The sequence below is a fragment of the Aphis gossypii genome, chromosome 1 (genome assembly GCF_020184175.1).
Source record: "Aphis gossypii isolate Hap1 chromosome 1, ASM2018417v2, whole genome shotgun sequence".
In the NCBI taxonomy this organism is placed as follows: domain Eukaryota; kingdom Metazoa; phylum Arthropoda; class Insecta; order Hemiptera; family Aphididae; genus Aphis; species Aphis gossypii.
This window is the reverse complement of record NC_065530.1, coordinates 18,751,437-18,774,862: the sequence shown is the minus strand read 5'-3', so window position 1 is coordinate 18,774,862 and position 23,426 is coordinate 18,751,437. Positions and strand designations below refer to the sequence as shown.

Here is a 23,426-nt window from a genome sequence, read left to right as displayed (position 1 = left end):
CCTATCTACTTAATCTTTGTTACAAACTTACGATGTTTATATAATTATGTCCGATTAAGGTTTCATACAAGTACTGTCAGTACTGATGAAGTAATAAAAAGCAAACTTCATAATTATGCAGTTTCCGAAAACATATACCAGGTATACCAGGTACCTACTTTTCTGATTTGAATGTGTCCGAGTTCATATCGTTTTTATAGTCTGATAATATTGTCTTGAGTTTTTAGGCTCCAACAATCATTGTAAATATTATTATTAAATTATATTATTATGGCAGTTAGTTTTGCTTTAGAAAAAGTATATTATATCATAAAATAGCGTTATACAGAAAAGTTTTATCTGTGATTATTGAGCGCATCATTTTTTAAGTGATATTTACATTACTAGGTATTTTATTCTTAGATGGTCTTACAGTCTTATGCAGTTCTTAAAAAAGTTCCTTTTAAAAGTTTTAATATTTTTTCTGAATTTCTACTAGTCATGGTACTGAAATAAATATTGTATATTTATTATTTTTTATAACTTTTTAATTATTTTTAAATTTTTATTTTTATTTAATAGTGGTTAATTTAATAAAACTATGAAATAAGTTATATGACATAAATACAATTAAACTAATTTTATAGCTATATTATATAAATACTTGTGACCAGCTAATCAAATTATATTTGAACTATACTATTTGTTCTAACTGTTTTAAGATAATATTATATATTTAATAACTGAAACTAAATTATAAAAGCAATTATAATCTCAATTGTTTTTGTTTGAATAATATCAATAATATTCCAGGGGCTTACTTATTTAAATTTAAATTAGGTACTATTATTTTTTTTCCAATTAGCATTTTTAATTTGTTGACATTAATGGCTCAAGTAGGATTATCAATCATTTCGAATGTTGTCTAGATTTAAATGAAATATCGATTTAAAGAACTTATTTTTATCAATAAAATAATAAGAAAAAACATTTTAAAGTTCTATTAGTAATTGAAAGTTGACATGCGTCATTTTAAAGATGGGTACGATATTTTAAAATATTTTATAGTGATAGAGAGTGAGAGTAAATTTTGTTTCTTTCTACTAAAAACTTTTTGATGACATTTTGACTATAAAATATATCAAATTTTGTGTCTGCTGTTTATTTTAATAGACAATCATAATACTTATAAGTCTTTAAATATATTGGATAACAAAACGTGTCGGTAGAAATAAATAATGAGATAATCTAAAAATTGTTGATAATCTGCTTGTTAAAAATGTAAATGTCAACAAATAATTAATAATATTACCTATAAAGCCTATATAATATATAGGCTCTCTAATATTACCTATATACCTAATAATTATAGGATTATGCAATTTTGAAATTCAATTTATAAATAAACTTCAACGAAAACTGTAACACATGTTTGGTGTGCAATGTAATTGATTTCTAATTTAGAATAAAAGGTTTAAAGTCTAACTTTTTTAAAAATCCACTTTTTGTGCATTCATATTAGAATTTTCAAGACATTGTTTTGTTTATCAATTAATTAAGAAAATATTTACTAAAACAGGAAAAAAATGTATATTATTGAAAAATTAGTATTTCAGAAATTATACTTTGTGTTAGATACTTAGTTAGAACCTTTTTGAATTAAATATTCTAAAAAGAAAAGGTTTTATCTAACAATAATAAATTTATTTTTAAAATATACTCTTATTTAAATAACGTTTAGGCTATAAGTCTTTCATGCGGTTTTTTGTTTTTCATATATTTATTCGTCATCGATATTCGATGTTATTCATTGTAGTTATAATATTGTAATTCAAATTTTAAGCTTTTTCAAACTAAAAGCTAAATTAATTAAAGAAAAAGTAATAATGTTATATAATAATATATATATATAAAACATGATTTTTGTCTAAATATTAGGTACACCGATACAAACTATAAATATAAAAACAAGCTTCCATTTTATATGATTTTTCAAAAGTAAAACGAAAAGGCTCTATAATAAAGAACATTTCACTATCAATAGAAATATAATATTATTTTCGTTTTATTTTTCATTTTTATCCTACGTCTATAATTTGAAGTTTTTTAGATGACGTACTTCAGTAGAAATTAGTGGATATTTAAATAATAATAAATTAAAATCAATTATTTAAAACCCCAAAAACGTATTGCAGGCTGAATATTAAATCATTCTCATCACGAACGATTTAAACGATTATTTGTTCAATAGAACCCTATTTCATTTTAAGTAGTCACTATAATTATACGTATACACTATACATAAGTGCTTGGCACGAGTTTTTCTTTTTGAACAGACCCAGCGAATGACGGTGTGTGTCAAAAAATAAAAATCACTCTATACGTACGCGATTATATTAATACATGGTAATATAATTAAAAAAACTCACAGGAGTGCGGCGTACACGCAACATCTTGGTTTTAGGCACGGCGGAGTGTGGTCAGTTTCATGTTTCGACAGCGATATGTACTCGGAACCTGATACCGGTGTGACGTCATCAGTATTGGTCAACGGCGTGCTTTCAGTTGCCATCATCGGTGTGATACCCTATGAAGGAAAAAAAAACAATATAACAATATGTGTAGCTATTCAATGTCAGTATTATACATTTTAATATTATATAACAATGAGTGTCTTATAATATATGATGGAAAATTGAATCGATAAAATAATTATAAAATAATTTATTTGTTATCAATCCCTTGAACGAGTGACATCGATTAAATCATGACATTCGTCGAGTGTAGAGCGTAGAATTCGTTGAAATATCTGAAAGTTTCAGAGGTGGATTTCATTGAAAACATGTAACGACTCTAACAATTTTAAAACTCGTCGACAGATAGGTAAATTGAAAAAATAACAAATTCTATTACTATCCTATTAAGTCCAGTACGGCAGATTTATAATTTTTATTATATTATATTTGTCAGCACCTACAACTGTGCTCAACGAATTAATTTTGCCAACATTGAAATGCAATCACTATTTATAGGCATTACCATTGATCAACATCTTATTTGGTTATTTCAACAATTACGTGAGAAATTCTTATTTTTAGAGTATTAGTTTAGTCTTTTCCACGGCTCTCTCTTAACCTCTAGCTACATACAATTATCTATAAACTTCAAACATAACTAATTTGGACATACGAAATCCTATTATAGAGCTCTGCAAAAATCTCAAACACCAACCGTAATCAATGTATTCAATCCAAACCCTCCGAGCTATAACCAATTCAATCTTTTACATTTCAAATCATTCCTCAAATTATGTTCTTTCCATCTTTTTTTTTTGTACGATGTAAGTAAAACATTTTACAGAAGATTCAATTCAAATCTTTTTAACCATATAAATCCTCTAATAAATGAATCTTGACAATAACTGTTCGAGGTAATCGCTATAAAAGTTTGAAAAAGCAGTTGTTTATAATATTGTAATTATTTATAAAATAAAATTTCTAATAATCTGATTGATTTTATTTAGTCTAACTTATAGCTTTACTTTTAACAACTGTCAAAGTACGTTCACCGAAAGGTCTTTTAAATCTATTATTCAAATTATAAATTAGTGTTAAATATCACTTACACTTATTGTTTTTCTACGTAAAAAACTATGAATTTAGTTTCCAGCAATATTACGTCATTAGATAAATGGTCAAAATATTTAATTTATATACCTTCTACTATACATATCCTAATTTTTCTAAAAATACAATAGTTTATTTTTTAAGCTATATTTGAATGTATTGTAAATATTGTCCTTATAAACGTGCTACAGGTATGAGAATATAAGCACTCGGAAATATTTAAAAATACCTTTTTGATTATGTAATACTTATTGATTTATAAATTTAAATGATTAAAACTTCATATGGATAATATAAAGCATAAAATAAACCATTAACAAACAAAACAAACCAACGTGTAAAAATAAATATTATTCTTTTGAAAATTGCAAATAAATACGTTTCATAAAATAAGTTTTAAAACTCTATATAATTTCAAAAATTATTAAAAAAGGATTAAAAGTTAAAAATACAATTACAATCTACCTTACGGCTGACACATATACATTGGTTTTTATTACTGATAAATACGTTTTGTGTAGCACTGATAAGCAAGAAAACAATAATTCAAACTTTGCAGTTACGTCTCAGGATTGAATCCACAATATCATTCGCAATCTAATGTTATGTTGTACAACGCGTGAATTATAATATTGTTTGCGAGTCGCAAGTGTCGAAAACTTTATGATAAGGTATATTAATATCATAATCGGACTGTATGTGTGACAATTCACACTGGACGTATTACTGGAGAAGTGCGTGTGTTTGCGTAAAAAATAAAGGCCCAAAACGACGTGGATCGATACATTTAAAACGTTAAACGTATAAGCAATGCGGGAGAACTTAACGAATCGACAACATAGCTATTAATACGCACGGCAGGTAGGTACGAAATAATATTAACAGTACATATTATTACAATAACACCGTCGCCGACTTAAGCACATATTTATATTGTTAAACACGCAAATATACATATATATATACGCATACTTCGGTGTGGACCGGTGTTGCCCTTTCCTCCAAAGGCGTACACGATATACGTACATATATTATTATATTAATAACGCGTAGTGTATTGTATACCTAGCTACTATGTACCGCGGTTACCAACGTTTAATAATAAAATATGTATACGCTGCGGTTTAATACGCCGCGTTAAATTTAGGGTCGGTGTTACGAACTCATGCGCGTGGGTGAGGGGCAGGGTTGATTCAGGTGTATGTGTGTGTGTGTGTTGTGAGGGCGCGAGGGTGGGTTTTCGGCCATGTTGTGATGGGGATGAGGTGTTAGTGTAGGGTTGGCGTGGCGTCTTAATATGCTATATTAGCGAGTATAGGGGCTTCTTGACAAACATTAATTCGACGCCCGGCAGCTGCTGCTGCAATGGAAGTATACACGGCGTGTTTGTATAAGTGCTAGCGATATAATTACGCCTACATATTATACGAGTTTGTATTATCTTAATCGACTTATTATATTATTAAGTTACTGTCCGGTTCGTCAAACAACAAGTTCCAATAGTTTGACTACGATTTCCCTCCGATTTCTGCATAGCAGGACAATAATGATACTTGCTTGTCACTAAAATTTCCTAAAATTTTACTAGCTTAAAATCATTGAATAAAACTTGCAAGTACCTAATTTTCGAATTAAAAAATCGTAACGTTGGTCTATGTATCGAGTTGGATATGATGTCACAGTTTTTAATGCATTTAATGCATTTTTTTAACTTTTAGAACGCGCGAAGATATGCAATTACAATAAAAATATCGGTCACGATAAAATCATAAATAATCAATATTACGTGTAAAATACACATAAATGTATTATAGATTACCTCGCCGCCAGATCAAACCGATGGACTAAAGTTGATGTAGGATGATTGACTATTGTTGTAAATGAAGTTACAGGTGTTTACGATGCACAGATTTTCTGGCTTCTTTAATTACTAAAAATTTAAAATAATTTAGAATTCATTCGGGCTATAATATGGTGTCAATAATAAAAATATAATATATATTAGACAATACTAGTGAATTTTAATTAACTGTTACTAGAATATAATAGGTATGGACATTAGGCGTGATCTTATAGCGACCACAACGACGACTGTGACCACAGCGACAACCTGTACGATTTTAACCTCATAGTGCGGCCTGCAAAATTTTGCAGGGCAGTTATACTAAACGCAATTATACATAAGTATCCGAATCTAAAACGATCTCTTAAAAGATTCTAGAACTTCTCACTTTGATTGTAACAATATGCATACGAGTATAAGGCCGAACTTACTTAGGAAACTAAAAACGCACTATATGTGGTTGATAACCATTCACCGCCACCGATTTAAAATATATGACATACTGAACTGTGATTCTACTAGTAGGCGGAAACGTGATCGGCGCCGCGGTGACCAATACCGTAGGAAACCTTTCAAATCTACGTGTTCCTCGATCCCACCTCCTCACTCTCTTGAATACTTCCCCCGACTATGGAATAGTATAGACGATTGTCGGACGATAATAGAAAAAAATAATATGAATATACAATAATACGTGCGACGTAATGTCTGCGGTATAAAACTGTTACGACTATTTGCCGTGGTCTTGGAAATTAATTGCACCATAATATCTGATTATAAACAGAGCAGTTAAATGCATTGTCTCCTATAATATTATAATAATTATGTAAAAGGTGATTATTTTATCACAAACCACTTATTATTTCAAAAGCTATTAACATTTTTGAAAATACTTCTTTTATATAATTTATAGTCAAAAAAAAATATTTTTTTTTTTAAATATTTTTATCGTTACAGCTTTCTGAATTTTTATTTTTTTGAATGTAAACATACATTTCTTATTTCATATTTAGAAGCAGAATATATTTTTGAGTACTTCGATACGTAAAAATCGAAATTAGGACTAGTGGTAAATTTATAATTTAATGTTTAAAGAGCGAAGTGGAATATGGTACTCATACAAAGGTATCTGCAAAATGTTGGTCTATTGGGTACTCTGCTTACCCAAAGTTTAAGTACTAATAGCTTATAAAATACTCTTCCAAACAATTTTTTTGTACAAAATATCCCAAAAAATATTCCGGTTCAGAAATTAAAAGTGTATATTGTTATTCAAAAATTAAAAAGTAAAAAATATTAAAACAATACAAATTATAATTTACTTAAAAAAACTTATTTCATTTTGATTGTAAATTATAAAAAAGAAATATTTTCAAAAATGTGTATGGTTATTGAAATAATGAATAATTCGTCATAAAATAATCACTCTGTATAATTAACACGGAAAGTAGCCACTAGCCACGCATCACTCTGTACTCGCGTGTAAAATATTACGTACAAAAAAAAAAAAACGAACCGGACACTGTGAAAAAGCACCGATGACTGCAGGTGTGTGACTGGTGTCTACGTTCTTGAATCGATACCTCAACGTCAGCCATGTATTGTAAATTTATTATTACGATTATATAGTGTCGTCGTCGTCGTTGTTCAATACAAGAAATATTACTATAATGTATTCATATATTTATAGGTACATATACATATAAATATATATACACATACGTACGATAATATCGTTGTAATGACCTTTGATGTGTATCATTAGTCATTACACAGGTATCCTGGTGGCGGGGAAAACTTATATTATATATATAGTTAAAAAACGTATGCAATTCTAAAAATAATATTTATCATACTCGCCAAATGTCTACTATGAATGATCGATAAGAGATCGATTCAACAGAAAACAACGAAAGAGATAATTTTTAATATCTCGTATACAAATTTATATAAATATATTATATTTTTATGATGTCGTGTATTTGTGAGAGTGTTTGATGTAGATTTCGAATTTGTTTTACACGTTATTATTATTACTATTATCTATATATTATACTATGCCATGTTATTATAGCTTGTTATCCCGATCGCTTTGTTTTCTCTTCGGAAGTCATAAAACATATATATATATATAATAATAATGACAAAAAAAAAAGGAAGGAAAAAACGTATAGAATATTTTATGGGGCGATCAACACGCGCATGTGTGTACGGAAGCTATTATAAAGTTAATGTTATTTATTACGACGTGTGATTCATTAATAATATTTATAATAATAATAAAAAATGAACATCGCTTTTATACAATCGTATTCCATCTGCAGACGTATAACCTATGTACCTATACGATTTTAGTCATTTATAGCAATAATAGTAATAATAAAACAAACTTCATTTAAAATCGATAATGCATATTATTTTTATCGTTCAAGTCTGGAATTTATTGGTCGGTGCGTACTCGTAATATGAAAATAATTGTACTCATAAACATGCGCGTGATACACTAGAGATGTGTGGTACTGTGGTGTACTAAAAGATTGTTCAAAAAATAATAAACTACAGAATATTATGTTGTTATATGGATTATCGTCTGTAATTAAAAGTGATCTGCAAACAGGATATATAATTTTCGTTTTAAAGTTCACAAATAAAAATACGTACTTACTTATTGGTTATTTCGATTATTTACGATTTTCTAAAAATATAATATAACTATTATTACAACGCTATATAATTACTCATGTTTGCACGATAGTGATTGCATCGGTTACGCGTATCGTAGTGGACTGAACAACCCTTTGGCGACATGCGTTCAGGCTTCCTGTATATTTGACACACAACCTGAAACGACTAGTGGCATGACGTGGCTTAGCTGATGGTGTAAACGATGACTAAGAGGCATATTATATTATACCTATACTCCCCTTCATAGTCATTACATTATATACTTTGTGAGAGGGAGGGTTAGGTTAAAATTATTAAGATTTGTAAACGGTGTTTGTCTAATAAAAATATTCAGATTCGTTCGGTTAATTTTTTAATAATTTGGATGGAACATTGATAAATTTGGACATTTTCTTTAGTCGTCGAATGCTTTATCTAGAGTTTAAAACTAGGGGACATGCCGGCTGAACAGCAACTGTAGACATAATGCAACGTTTCACCGGTTTTCCATTTTATTTTTTCAATAAAGCAAACATGGCAATAGGTCGCACACTCCACACAACGATATCGTATCAACCAATGATATATTATTATTATTATTATCACCATGGTCCGATATTATTGGAGTTCGCAACTGCTGTCGACGAAGAGTCCCGTCAGCGGCTGTGGCGACTGACCGACAATAACTATACTAGCTATGCGCGTATTACCACCTACAAATGCCATTACGACCATTCGTCGGACGCACATTATAATATATTACACATCTGCACTTATATCGTACGACTGTGTCGAGTCGACCTATCTATAAAAGTATTTATATGCACTACACAGGGTGATTCAACAAACAAATTCACTCCCATTTTATTCCAGAATTTTCTATCATTATTTAAATATTCTATTTTTTTTTTCATCAGTTATCATTAATAAATATTAATCTATAAGAATATTACAGTTTTAAAAATGTTTAAACAATGATAATATTATAGTATAATAATTAGAAATTAGAAATTAACTAAGTATACCTATAACATATATTTGATATTATTTTATGGATAGCCATAATCTACACTACCCCGGATCGTTATTCAATTATTTAAAAAATCTTTTTTAACAATTTATATCAAAAAGGAACGGTTTACATTTGAAATCAAAGATTGAATTGCTACTGGTTTAGTCGTTAAATACTATGAAAAAGTCTCAGCATATAAAAATATATTCTTATAGAGGATAATTTTACATTCCGAAAATTACAATTTTAATAAGTGCATTATTGTTAAATGATAAAATGTGGCTAAATATGATTTTGAATCATCCTGTATATTCATAACTTTGAACCACACATATATATAACTCTAAAAAATAACACAACCTGCAGCAGTAGCACATAAAATGTAATGTGTCGTATCCTTGTTCACTGCGCTATAAAATATTATCTGTGTCGTTTATAATAATATTATATTACTCGTATATGATGTAGTACGGCAGCGATGCATTCGTTTTTCGTACTTGCATCATAGTCATCCGTAGGTATCTTCATTCACGAGATATATATACATTTTTTTTGACCTAAAAAATACAAATATTTCAAATTTTTAGATTAAACTTGTTTTTAAATAGTTTGGTCGATTTTTAATTTTTTTTCCTACAGGCCTTCCTTTTGTAGTATCTAATTTTCTGTCAATCATTTAAATTTGGTAGATATTTGTAAAAAAATTCAAAGTAGATATTGCAATATACAAAATAAACAAAATATTTTGCTCAGTAGCGGTAGTCTTTTAAAATTGTAAAAGATCTAAAAACCAAGTACAATGAGGAAGTACACAAGAATCAATAAACACAAATGTACTAATTAACTAATTTTGCACACAGGTACAATATACCGTATACTAAACACAGAACAGCTTTATAATTGGTAGTTGATTTGTACTACAGTCGAACGATTAAATTGGGTTCCGTGAATTATTAATCGTAGTTATTATTTGATATCGTTTGATACATTTTATTATAATGTATTAATGTATACGAGTTTGATGCACCGCACATTTCGTTTTAAACTTTACGAGAGAAAGAAATTACTTTATTATACGCGATTAAATCCTGCAACGGTATACAACACGGTTAAAATGAATAATGATATCCTATTATTATATAAAATCTTATTTATTCCGGGTACGTCAGGCGCGTATACTGTTTACTGAAAACCATTGTTATCCCAAACACAATGTAACGAAACAAAAAGAGTTTTTTTTTAAAAAAAAAAAAAAAGAAAAAAGGTTAAATAATATAAAACTTTACTGATTAGAACGTCGATCAACGCATTTTTTGGCTTAATAGGTTTAATTCATTAGTCGTGCGCAATAATGGCACACTTGATAATAATAATAATATTATGTAACAAGTAGACACAGAACAAATATTGAGATAAAAGACAATATATTATTATAATTAAGTAGTTATAGAATCTTTACATCATTATAATCGCTTATTAAAAACAGAAATAAAATATCTAAAAATACAAAATGTTAATAATATGTAAAAATATTTAAAATGTTTGCACCACAGTCGACCCTTCAAAACTCACCAATATTAGACCTGTAATATATTTTTTTTAAATTCATTTTTTATATGGCACATACCTAAATTTATAACGTTAGATACATTAATCTGAATAAAAAAATATGTATATAAAACTACCTGACACCTAAATATACGTACATTTACAACTTACAAGACATAAAACAATATTAATCTAACGAAATAATACTAAGCTTAACTAAAAAATTAAGTAATATAATATACGTGCTTACATAATATGGAGTGATACATTTATCCGCATTGATCGCATCGATTTTCTTCAAACTAATTTTGTGATTTTTAAAAATTGTTGATACTATCGTAAATATTACACTTGAAATAAAATATATTTTTCATCATAGTCGTTTTTTTTAAAAACCGCAAAAGTATACCGAAATGAAATCCTAGTAGGTATGTGTATTACGTGTACAAGAAATAATTATGTAATCGGTTAAGTGCATATTATAATTATTAATCACTACTTATATTACAGTTCTGGATAAGATTTTCAAGCACGTCAATCCATATGACTATTATAAATATAATTGACTAAATTATAAATATTATTACTATTGTACTATGAATATAATATATTCAATATATAATATATTATAGCTGTTTGGTAGTATATGTCTTTGAAACTGAACGTCTATAATGATGATATAATCGCGTGTCTCATCACATGTTAATGGCATACTGCACGCGCTCCTGCAAAGGTCTATCTGGCATGTCCACGTAATCGTCGCTCGACCAATCACCGTAATCGGTTCGGTCTACCATGTCAGGCGTGATGGTGGTCAGCAAAGGTGTACCGTCAGCGCCCACGCTTAAGTACCGCAATAGGATTTCCGGTACGACATACGGCCCCGGCGGCCGAGCGTTCTGGCTGATCATAGGAAAGTCGTCGACCAAATCGGTCGAACTCTTACCCGACCGTTTCAAGTCGTCCTGCAAAAAAATCCAACGAACGGCAGTCAAGTATAGTTCTATAACTTTGAGTACTATACTGTGTACGCAATCTTATAGTTATTATTGTATGAAGATAATTTTTTAAGTAACTAAAAAAAGATAAGAGATAATTGGTGAAATAGTTATCTCGATGAAGATAAATGATACGTAATAATTTTATTACTATTATTATTTTCTATTATTAAATAGCATTTATAGTATATTATTATTTACTATTATTTATTTATAGTATTGTATTTTCAAACATTTTTACCCATTCATATTTTTTTTTCTACATAATTATAAATAAATATAATTATACATCATATATATAAAAAAAAAAATTAAAATTAAAATTGTCCAGAAAAATTTAAAAAAGCCGAAATATTTTGAAATTACCATTAATATAAAATGACTATGTTAATACTTGGTGAAGATTTCAAGTTTCTGTGTTAATTTGTTTTTGAATTATAACGAAATTAAGAAATCAATTTATAGTTAAAATCTGATTTAGCGTAAAAATGCAGGTTTTTCCTTTAATTTTCTTTTGTTTTTCCTTATTATAAAAATAAATACTGAGTACTAATTTTGACTTATTTAAAGTACAATTAGATCAAATTTGTAATCTAAAATTATCCACAAACTTAAAAAAAATATAGGCAAGTAGGTAACGCTCTGCTGTACAGTAGGTATCGAGTAAATTTCGGAAATAAGAGTAGGTTACTGTAATGGATGTGTTAAATTTGAATGCAATGATAGATATCATTGTACCTATACTAAAAATAATTCTGAACGAATAAGATTTGTTTTGAAAACAAAGTAGTTAGTTTTTTGTTTTTCCTAAACAATTTGTGATTTTGTAGTTACGTGAAATTATGTAATTTTGATAGCTTCATGTATCCATGTATTTTTATAATTTTTGAATCACTATAAAACTAACTTATGAGAAACTTTGTATTACATTTTTAAATACCTATTTTGATTCAGTAAAAACATTTTATTGAAATTTAGACAAAAAAAATGAATATTTCAAATAAACGAAGTATTTGAATAAGATACTTAGAAAAATTAAATAATTTCAGTTATCTATAAATAGTTCAAAAAAAGCCAGAATACTTTAAAAATTAAACCGTGTATTATAGATAATGCTAATAGAAATTTTTGGTGAGAATTTAAAGTATTTATAGTGATTTGTTGCAAATATATAAAATCGATTTTGTCAAAAACTGTTGTTACGTGCAAATTCCCGTTTTTCTGTCACTTATTTTTGGTTTTTCCTGACACTTTTAAAAAATGCTGAAACTTCTATTTTCGACCTGTATATTACACCAAGAATATTCAATTTTCTACTGAAAACCACCACTGATTTTTTAAATTGAAGCATTATTTCAACAAGTTATCGTGTACACAACATAAAAAAAACACATAACGTTGTGAAATCAATAAATTTATCACTCTGCTGAGAATCCAAAATTGATATATATATGAACATAATATATGTATTTTTATATATTTTTGTTCTTTATAATATAATTGTATTTATCCATGTGGCTTGCGAACATATTCATTATTCATGTTGGCTACCCCTATTATAATATTATACACAAATCATACTAATTATAACGAACGGTCGGAGTCTAGACTAATATATTTTACTAAATGAAACCATGAAAGAAGAAAAAAAAATGTTTAAATAACATAAACACTGTAACTCGATACGTGTGTATATGAAAAGCTGCAGGTGTAGGATAACGGTTTTATATAATACGCCAAGGTGATGCTTCAGTTCCTAGTGGAGCTGATTATTATAGTAGATGGTTTTTAGTATGGAACAGGACATAGAAAAATCGATGTTGAATACACTGCTAAAATTAAGCAAAATAAAACATATTAAGACATAAGATTTTAATCCAGACCCAATGTTGAATTTTTTAAAATAATAAAATATCACAAAAATACAAACACTTGTTTTTTTTTGTATTTAGCCTTTTATGGAAAATATTTAATTTTAAAATTATTTTCACTATTTTTAAGCTATATACACAAATTTAAATTTCTTGTACTTCAATTTATCGATAAAAAACTACCTAATTAGTCTTTATTTTTGTTTTAAAAAACGTATTAAGAATACCATATATTTATTTAGAATTAAGACTTACAAAAATTATCTGACTTACGGAAAAGTATGATTCTTCTCTTTCACTTAATACTAGTCTAGAGTATTTGGATATTTTTGGTAAATTTACGGTACATACACTTATTTTATAATACTTTTAGTATATTATTATAATATATTTTATTATAATTTAGTATAAATATTAATTTTAATATATTTTGTATTACGAGTACATAATTTAAGCTCTGATCATAAAGATAATAATAGTCGATAATATATTTTAGAGTTTAAAATATTACCTACTTATGGGTTATTGATGATTTCATAACATTTTTATCTGTGTAAAATTCGGCGTATAAGAAATTAAGAAGTCAATTTTATTATTAATTACCGAAATATTCAATCTAATATACTAATCCTTGTATCTAAACTTGAAATTCTCATCTATAAAATAGTTTGTTTGTCTAGTATGCTTTAGTTAGGTTTATGTATTTTTTTTTTTTTTGACATATTTTCAAACATTTACTAGTTTCTTAAAAATATGATTAAAATAATTTTTTCTTCGAAATTTAAAAATCATTTCAGATATTTTACAAATTTTTTTTTTATCGACTCATTTGTAGTATGGTATATAATATTACGGTAGTACATAATAATATGTTTTATAATATATGATGTTTTTCAATTTGTAGGGTCGTTAAATTTTAGTAAAATAACCCAAAAAATAAATTTTTATCAGGATAAGTTAAATTTGGCGGTTGGTGAAATATTTGTCGTAAATTTTTAGGAGTCGCGGTATGAAATAGGTTGCTTACCACTGTTATTATTCATAGTAATGTTTATTTTTAATCGATAGGTACTTAAATATTATAATGTGAAGTCCCTCGTATTTTCAAGGATTAGTTCGACGAGTTTCAAAGTGTGTATTATCCTCTAATTATCTATCCAGCGATTATTTTAGAAGATTATGATTTATATCCTTATTATATATTTATTTTATTAATAATTATTATCATGAATACGAAAACATAATGATTATTACTATAATGAGCCCTTCAATATTAACTGATTTAATTTTGACGTAACTAAAAAAAATTTGTTTTCCCCCTTATTTTGGAGTATCTAATATTCGATTTCGATTGAACAGAAACTTATATTATGAATTAACCAAATATTATCAATTATTTTTATGAGTGATATAAATGTCAAATATATTAGGTATGTATCTATAGAATTTGTTTTAATATAGTATAATTATTTCTATTTATTCGAGTATAGTAGTGCAATGTAATAGGCGAAAAAATCCATTCTTTGTCAAGTTTCTATATCGTTCAGTTAATAAAATAAATAAGTACTTTATGTATTAAGCCGAGACATAATTAGTTTTAAAAAAATAGCATCAGAGTTTAAACATCAGCAAAAGCGAAATAAATATTTTTATTCTACTTTAAATAATTATTAATGAAAAAACGATGAACGTTTTCCAAAGAACGACGACAGGCTTTTGCATCTTTTGTCTTAAGTTATAATAGGTATAAGATGAGTTATATCTGATTGTGGATCTCGTCAACATAGTTTTTGTTTAAAATCTATTTTCTATTTTAATATTTTGAAATAAGTAATATAACCTATAAATATAAATTCTAAAATTATTAAACTAAATATTATTGAACTTAACAAGACATGCATTTCATATTGTTGGTATAATACATGTATATTTTGTTTGAATTTGGTTAGTGACTTAGTGGTATAATGTAAATTACGCATGTGAGGATATTTAAAATAAATAAATATAAATCAGTAATTGAAAGAAAATGTCTTCGAGCGTACATATGGTTATATACTCGTCATTTTCCTCGCATATTATTTGAGGTGGATCATGGCGTGAAAACGTGAAAAGTTAATTTTTCTTACAAAAAATCAACTTTGAGAATATTCACATTTAATATTATATTATAATTTTAAATTCGGGTACAACAATAACACGTGGCATGTTTTAAAAGTTAAGGAACTCGTTAAATATTTAATTTGTATTGAAATATGTTTCCAAACTTTTAAAATATATTATGATATAATATTTAGATCTTTACAAAATATTCAAATACTTAAAATACGCCACGCGTATAATAACAGGAAATTGAAAATAATAATGTACTGCAATAATATAGAGCGGTGTGTCATCTGAGTGAAAAAAGAAGAAAAAGAAATATCTATTTATCTGTTATCATCGTATATTATTGTCTCTATAATGATATACTCCGTGTCAACACTAAAGAAAATCACTATGACACAGGTATATACGTCACCGATACCGTCACGACTGTATTCATTATCATATATCATTCACCGAACATCCAAATCCCTAGATATATTATCGCCGAGTCTGCAGCTGCAGCAGTATTATCTATACAGACGTTACCGTTGCTTGCCGTGACCTTTTATCCCTATACATAAATATATATATATATATATAATATATATTATATACTTATGGTTAATCCATTTTACCTACAGCCACCACAATATCTACTCTCAAAAGATCTTTCCTCTTTTCGTAGTATAAATCACATGGCTGAGGTATAGTATAATCGTCATCATTAAGGTCGACCTCTCAAAGTCCGTGCGCGTTAACAAATTTTATAGTATCTTTATCTTATATAATTTATTATTTTCTTATTTATCACAAAAAAAAAAAAAAAACTAATAATGACCAATCTCGGATGATAAAGTTTAATAGTAATTTTATAAACTTGATCGTGTTTTAATTCAAAATCAACTACCTTTAACATTTTAATTTTATTAAGATGATGTGGTCAACCAGAGTAATTTGCTAGATTTTTTAAGTGGCATACACAAATGTGTTATTTATAACTATGTTTCTGTTATACAATATTATTTTTTTATCAACAGTATACTATTAACATCTATACATGACATGCATTTTTATGTAATTGGTATGTATCATCTTCACTTCTTGATGTTGTAAGAATTACTATCTTTAAGAACATGTTACTTTTGTTTGCGAATATCTCAATATCATAATTATTGAGTATCATTATTAAAAGTATTATTATACCATATCAGTTATTTTATTGTACATTTCACTTTTGCCATGCACTGCTAACTTTTTTTTATTTTAAACTAGGGTTATCACCACCAGGTTAATAAAAAATAACATTTTAACATGGCAGTGTGACGCACCAAATTCGAGATTTTACCTATATATAATACTATATTTTGGTAATGCTACTATATATTTTTTAGTATTAGTTTAAATTTCTCGATTGAGAGAATTAAATAATAGAATAAATTCTTGTAATAAAACAACTTTTCTTTTTAATAATTCATCTAGCTCAAAAGTAATTTAATGCTAGCTATCGTACACAATATATAAGACATTATAGATTATAAGTAATATTAATAATTGTTATGTTATATTCTATACTACTACTACGAGCGATAGTCTATTCTCATACTGATCAATGACAGGAGGGATACAGAAGAGTGATTTTTTTTGTTTACAGCAATAGTTGGTGATCTATAGATCTATAAAGGATTGCGCCGTTATACTATTTCCTACGTCAGTGTAAGATTATTATCGGGCATACTATGAAATCGACTCCAAACACCGACTGCCTGTATTAGTCTACTAACATCTAAACATTGATGATAAGTAGGTACAGCAGAACAAACAATAGTTATCTTACCTCGGGCGTGCAGACGTGATTCAGACAGTAATAGTTATTATTGTCCACGGAGTGGCACCAAGTTCCGTCAGGGAAGTACGGATCGACTGGTAAGTTTGACACGTCCAACCTGGGCGTGTAGAATGACCCGGTATCCTTGCGCCGGCAAAACACTGAACATCCCATCCACGGGCGAGCTGCAAAATAATATATTAATTATGAGTAAAATAATACAATATTATTTAAATAGAGTAATTAATACAAAGAAAACATGAAATAGCACAGGGGACGAAGAGACTCAGAGAAAAGAATTTCAAACTGATAATAATATAGGTACGGTAATATTAAATAGCAGTCCGTTTGTGATATAGTTTATGATGATTTACAGATTGTTGTAGTTGTAATAACAATAATAAAAATAATAATATTGTGATTGCTTTTTTAACGCATCGATAACAATATAACAGTATTCTTACTTCTTACTTACGAGTATATACCTGTAATATAATATTTTACGAGAATTCTAAAAGCGAGCGTCGAACAATAATAAACGTTTCTTTGTAAATTCTATGTGAATAAAATGAATTCAGCAGCATAGTCACAGGATTTTTTTTTCGAACAATCCTTTGTAAGTATACGAAAAAAATGTATACTAATACTTATCAAGCGTTCGTATTTTAGAATATTTTATTATTATATTTTAATAACGAATAAAAACGGATACGTATAAATAGTAATAAAGCATTTATTATGTTACTTGTACATTTAAATTAAAATTCAACGAATATTGTTCGATGCGTATATTCATTAACTGAATTAAACACGACAAAATTATACAATATATAGTATTATATATATTATATTATTAAAATAAATACGGTGTCAATTTGGCAGGAAACGAAAAATCTTTGAATTACAACTATAGCAGACTGAAAGGTAATTAATTTTTTTTAAGCTAGTAAAAATTGTTGAAATGTATATTTTAAGGAAAGAAAATAATGTTTTGTTTTATATTCTATAAATTGAATTGTACTTAATACCTAGTCTTCCATTAATGTACTTCATTTGTATAATACGGTAGAATAATAAACATAATGAATCAATTTGCGACCGATTTTAAACGATAGGTGGTGTAAAGGGTTGTTGAGAGAATGTTCTATCGTGAACTTAATAAAATTTCTTTTCACATTTAACATACCTAATATAATCAAGATAAAGACCTATTATTTTTTTTTAATCATAAATGTTATTGTTTTTTACATCTGCTTTGGCTTTTGGTTACTTTAGTTGTATTGACGTAGTTATAGGAGTACAGACGTATAATAACGGACGATAATAAAACCAGAGAATACATTGAACGCAAAGATAGATCTCGTAAATTATTAATTTTGTATTTGAAGAGACTTTAATAATAATCTATGAAAGTATAATGTATCTATGGAATGTTATACTTGATGTGACTATAAAAAAAATTTATTGATGAGTATATGCATATTATGGAAACAAATTTAACTCGTTATCTAAGTAAGATTAGTTACTTTAAAGAAGATGACTTATGTTATGTTATTTAGCTAAAAGTAACTTTCTTTTTTAACTTAGTCTTTTTAACTCTTTAATGCCCAGTTTTAATTATAATATATGATAATACCATAATGATTTCAATGTAATCGCTATGATGGCATGACAACCACAGCCGCCAACGACTATTATTATTGCTATTGTTATAATGTTTTGTCGAAACAACGTACTGTATTCGCGACAACGATGGTTGTAAATACGGTTGTCGTTACAGGATCATAACAAAAACACTAAACTATTATAATGTTTTACACGGTAATCATTTTAAACGGAGCTAGTTAAGCGCGCGTTGCAAGTTATACACACCCGATTGAACACAGTAGTCATGTATTTATATTCAGTATATTAGCAAACACGCGAGCGCTTTTAAATGCGTTTTAAAAAACATGACTGTTATGCATCGTAACGTACTTATGATGTTATGAAACTTTGAAAAAAAAAACTAAGCAATTAGTTATTTAATAATGTTATGTACACAATAGACAATAGTGTACGTGTACCTATATACATTTTTGTGACTAATTATTGTCTACCATGTGTACACTGATCAAAAGTTTAAACCCACAAGGCATACAAGCTACTACTACTAACACTACTTAAAATAAATAAATAAATAAATAAAATTAGAAACCAAAATGTTTATATAATACAATAAACATAAAATCTAAAAAAATATTCTTATACTTCTATTACGGTTGTATCAATTAAAATCAATTCTTATTTCTAACCTACCATAAAATTAATTATTTCTCCAAATAGCGATCTATAATACCTATTTATAGGTCATAGAATATTAAATAATATAAGAAATTTAATGATGGTATAACTGGAAAGATATCTTAGGTATATGAACTTCTATAATTACATTATAACTGCTGTTTATTGTTATAAATTATTTCAAGGTTTGTTGGAACAATAAAAGTATTTTATTTAACGATATCGGAGTTGACAATTTCGTTCGGTTAAATATTGTTCATCAAAATACGAGAGTAGTCAAGTTATAATTTAAAGTAACATGCACGCAATACGCAAATAATATATAACATACGTAAGTTCAGCATACATTAACATAAATTGTACAAACCGTCTTCATGAGGTGCTTGCAGACCTGAATACTCTTTGTCCAATACCGGCAGTATGGAGGTTAATTCCTTGCATTTGGTTGTCGCGTATTCAACAGCAGTAATTTTTTTAGACTTCTGACACGTCTGTGAGATACAAGAAAAACTTTTAAAACAATAAACAATAGTCGTAAATGAATTGTGGTACGTCAAGATTTGTAATGAATTAAAACAGGTATGGATCATTGTTTCTCAACTTATTTAAAATTACGACATTCAAATTAGATAAATATTAAGTTTTATAGTGACCATTACAAACATTTTGCTTGTATACGGTGTGCGTAGGTCAACATAAAAAATAAGTAATGTAAATGTTTTGTATAATTAACTTTAAATATAATTAGTTGAAAAGGCCTAAATCGATAATCGCAAGTCTAGATTCAAATGTATTAGAATATATTAAATATTATAATATACCTTGTCGTCTTTACAAAGAACGGCTTCGTGTCTGGGCCCTTCGCATCCCTCGTTCGTGTTTATCGGTTTCGGATTGTTGCATGTCCTCGTCCTGGACCTAAAACCTACAAACGTGGTATGTCATTGGACTGCATTGTTGTAATGTGGCGGTGACAAAAGCGTGGAAAAATAAATAAACAAAAAAACCACCACATACCTTTTGACTTATGTATACACCCTGACGTACACTCGTGCACCTTCCACTGACTCCATCCACCTTTTATGATCTTTTTGGGTTTTTTCGGTTTGCCTTTAACGCATTTTCCCGCCTCGCACCACTGCGTTCGAAAAAAAATCGACAACAATAGGTTCAATCTCGGGAAACCCGTAAAAAGCTTTTTCAATTTAAAGTGGATTAAAAAAAAGTGTTCGCGTCAAATCGGTTGATCGAATTAAGCCAAACTATATATTATTATATGTACAACAACCTATACTTCCTTCTCTGGTCATACTATGAGCAATATAACATACACTTCATGATTTGCAAGAAAAAAAATCATTTTTACGCCGTTACAAAAAATGTTGTTGAATAGTATATTATTTTATTTTTGCTTAACATTAATTTATAACATATTTTATTTTATATTTCTTTGAAAAAGATATAATTTTTATCAGTGGTGAACGCAGAGGGGTTTGGGGGGTTCAATTCCCCTCTGATAGATAATTAATTTCAAACGTAGTTATTCTCACTTATGAACCTTAAAAAATTCTAATTTTTTCACCCCCCTCCCCCCCACCGAATTTTTTTCCTGCGTCAGCCTCTGATTGTTATTAAACTAGATCACTAGGATTTGAGAATATAAGAGAATTCGATACTGACCGTTTCTGACTTTATCTAACACACACAGAACATAGCAATCTAGATGTTTTAAGGTATTGTTTATAACAAAAAAAAAAAAGTAAACCTAAATTTGATTCTCTAATCAAAATTGTAATGTTTTTATTTTACATTATAAAATAAAATGACACACATGCATAGACTTGGTGTGTATTTTTTTAATGGCTACCAACTGCATTGTCTCTTTAAATTGTAGACGACGGGTGTTCGACCTATAATTACCACCACTGTTTAATGGTGTTTAGAAAATAGAGCGAAAGAGAGAGGGAAGAAGGGAGAACATTTTTTTTTTTTAAATGACATATTATTACGTATTGTGCATAAATATGTGTAAGTATAATTGTATAAATATAATAATATAATGCACGTATAATTACTGAGCTGGGTCCGCACACGGTTCCTTCTAACGCTGGCCCGGCAAAATAATATCCAGGTCGGTTTGGCGTTTCACATTGTAAATTTTCACATATATCCTTCGCAAAAAAAAAAAAAAAAAAATACCATAAAATTAACGAATGTAGCGTTTCTAGAATATTGTCAATTGATATGGCGTTTCACGTTTATACTTATTGTAAAGCAGCTATATTGCTATTAAAATTATATTTATTTATAAGTTAAGTATATTTGCAATTAATATAAATTTTCGATGATTAATCATGGATCCATTAGGTGATTCTAAGCTATGCATTATTTTTTAACGAATTGTCAACCATTGTAGTGTTTATGTTTTCGAATAAAAATCGATTCGACATCGTCAAAATGTTGTTCGGTAATAAAAGTTTTGAAAGAATCAGTAGATTTAATACTATAATATAGTTTATAAATATTCATAGAGTTATTACTATTTTAACAGATAATTTGTATAGGTTCGTTTATATTTTATATTGCAAGGTTATTGTTAGTTGTAACAGTTTTAAATTTAATTTTAAAAGGTAGGTACACCTAGTTTTTTATTTAATATCAGACCATTTTCTGTATTAAACCGATACACATTATTACTATCGGATTTTATACAGCCAATAATTTAGTCAATAATTTATCGACATTTAATTTTGAGATGAACAGAGGGAATATTATATAGTATAATTTTCAAGTTTTTTATTGTATACAACCAATTTTGGGAATTTTTAAAATTTGGCGACGAACAATATCAATTATCAACGAATGACCTTTTTTTGCTGTTTTTAATCAGATGCTTAAACTAAAAAATCCTATTTCCTATTTTTCATCACTTCATCGATAACGCAATCCATCAAAAATATAATCACAACCCAGTTTGGGAACCTCTGATTTAGTGCATTAAAAATTCACTGGATATTCCCAACAGGCATACAGATAAAGTATACTATTTACTGGTCGTTTCTAAAGCTTTAAACGCTTGTACCTACCTACATATTATAAAGTTTTGTATATATTTTGTATATAACATATATCTGCAAAGTTTAATTTTTATAAGCCGACATTTTAAAAAGTCTTTGTATCTAAGAAAAAAAAATTTAAAAAAAATAACTGAAGCCGTTTGATTCAGTATATATAAAACCTAAATTAAATTTTGTAAAATTTAAACTGTGCATTTAATTATTTATATCAACGTTAAATAATATTGACAAACATGAACAAAAGTACAAGCGCGTATGCGTATAGGTAAATATAACTTATACTCTTAAACTGTATTTTTTGCAGAAAATATAATAACGACGTGGGAAAACACAATCAAAGTAATTCTCTCGAGTAATAATAATGAAAATACGTGCGTAAACGAAAAGTTACAAATGTCGTTCAACATTAACAATACAATCGAGTTTTTTAGAATAACCACCCATGTAGATTTTTTCTATTTTTTTAAGGAGATATTTAAAACAATACCAACAAAACTATAAAAGTACAATAAATAAATGTGATTAGTTTACAAGAGAAAATAAAAAAATATTAACGAACAGTGATAATATGAAAGACTTAATAAATGATACTCTTAAATTAAAAAAAAGCGGGCA

The 23,426-nt window shown here is 27.7% G+C and overlaps 2 protein-coding genes across 21 annotated transcripts in view; both read right to left on the bottom strand.

Moving 5' to 3' along the window:
• LOC114131939 (lactoperoxidase) overlaps nt 1–8,329 on the bottom strand; it is a 50,262-nt gene extending 41,933 nt beyond the window's left edge. The window contains exons 1-3 of one of the 15 annotated variants that reach the window (XM_050210953.1): nt 8,187–8,328; nt 5,425–5,535; nt 2,409–2,566 (exon numbers count right to left, since the gene is read on the bottom strand). In XM_050210953.1, coding sequence (XP_050066910.1) covers nt 2,409–2,554 — 146 coding nt within the window. In that variant the 5' untranslated portion in view covers nt 2,555–2,566; nt 5,425–5,535; nt 8,187–8,328. Of the gene's footprint in view, nt 1–2,408; nt 2,567–4,577; nt 4,599–5,424; nt 5,536–5,635; nt 5,845–5,879; nt 6,227–6,874; nt 7,068–8,109 lie in introns of those variants that run through there. The other 14 variants (XM_050210950.1, XM_027997291.2, XM_050210961.1 and 11 more) reach the window with 14 other exon arrangements.
• A 2,202-nt stretch (nt 8,330–10,531) lies between these two features.
• The window catches only part of LOC114131928 (A disintegrin and metalloproteinase with thrombospondin motifs adt-1-like), a 66,474-nt gene continuing 53,579 nt past the window's right edge, over nt 10,532–23,426 (bottom strand). For 5 of the 6 annotated variants that reach the window (XM_050197147.1, XM_050197145.1, XM_050197148.1 and 2 more), the window contains 6 exons: nt 21,810–21,905; nt 20,752–20,872; nt 20,556–20,659; nt 20,102–20,225; nt 17,461–17,636; nt 10,532–11,637 (listed from right to left, as the gene is read on the bottom strand). In XM_050197147.1, coding sequence (XP_050053104.1) covers nt 11,368–11,637; nt 17,461–17,636; nt 20,102–20,225; nt 20,556–20,659; nt 20,752–20,872; nt 21,810–21,905 — 891 coding nt within the window. In that variant the 3' untranslated portion in view covers nt 10,532–11,367. The remainder of the gene's footprint in view (nt 11,638–17,460; nt 17,637–20,101; nt 20,226–20,555; nt 20,660–20,751; nt 20,873–21,809; nt 21,906–23,426) is intronic. The other variant, XR_007603102.1, reaches the window with a different exon arrangement.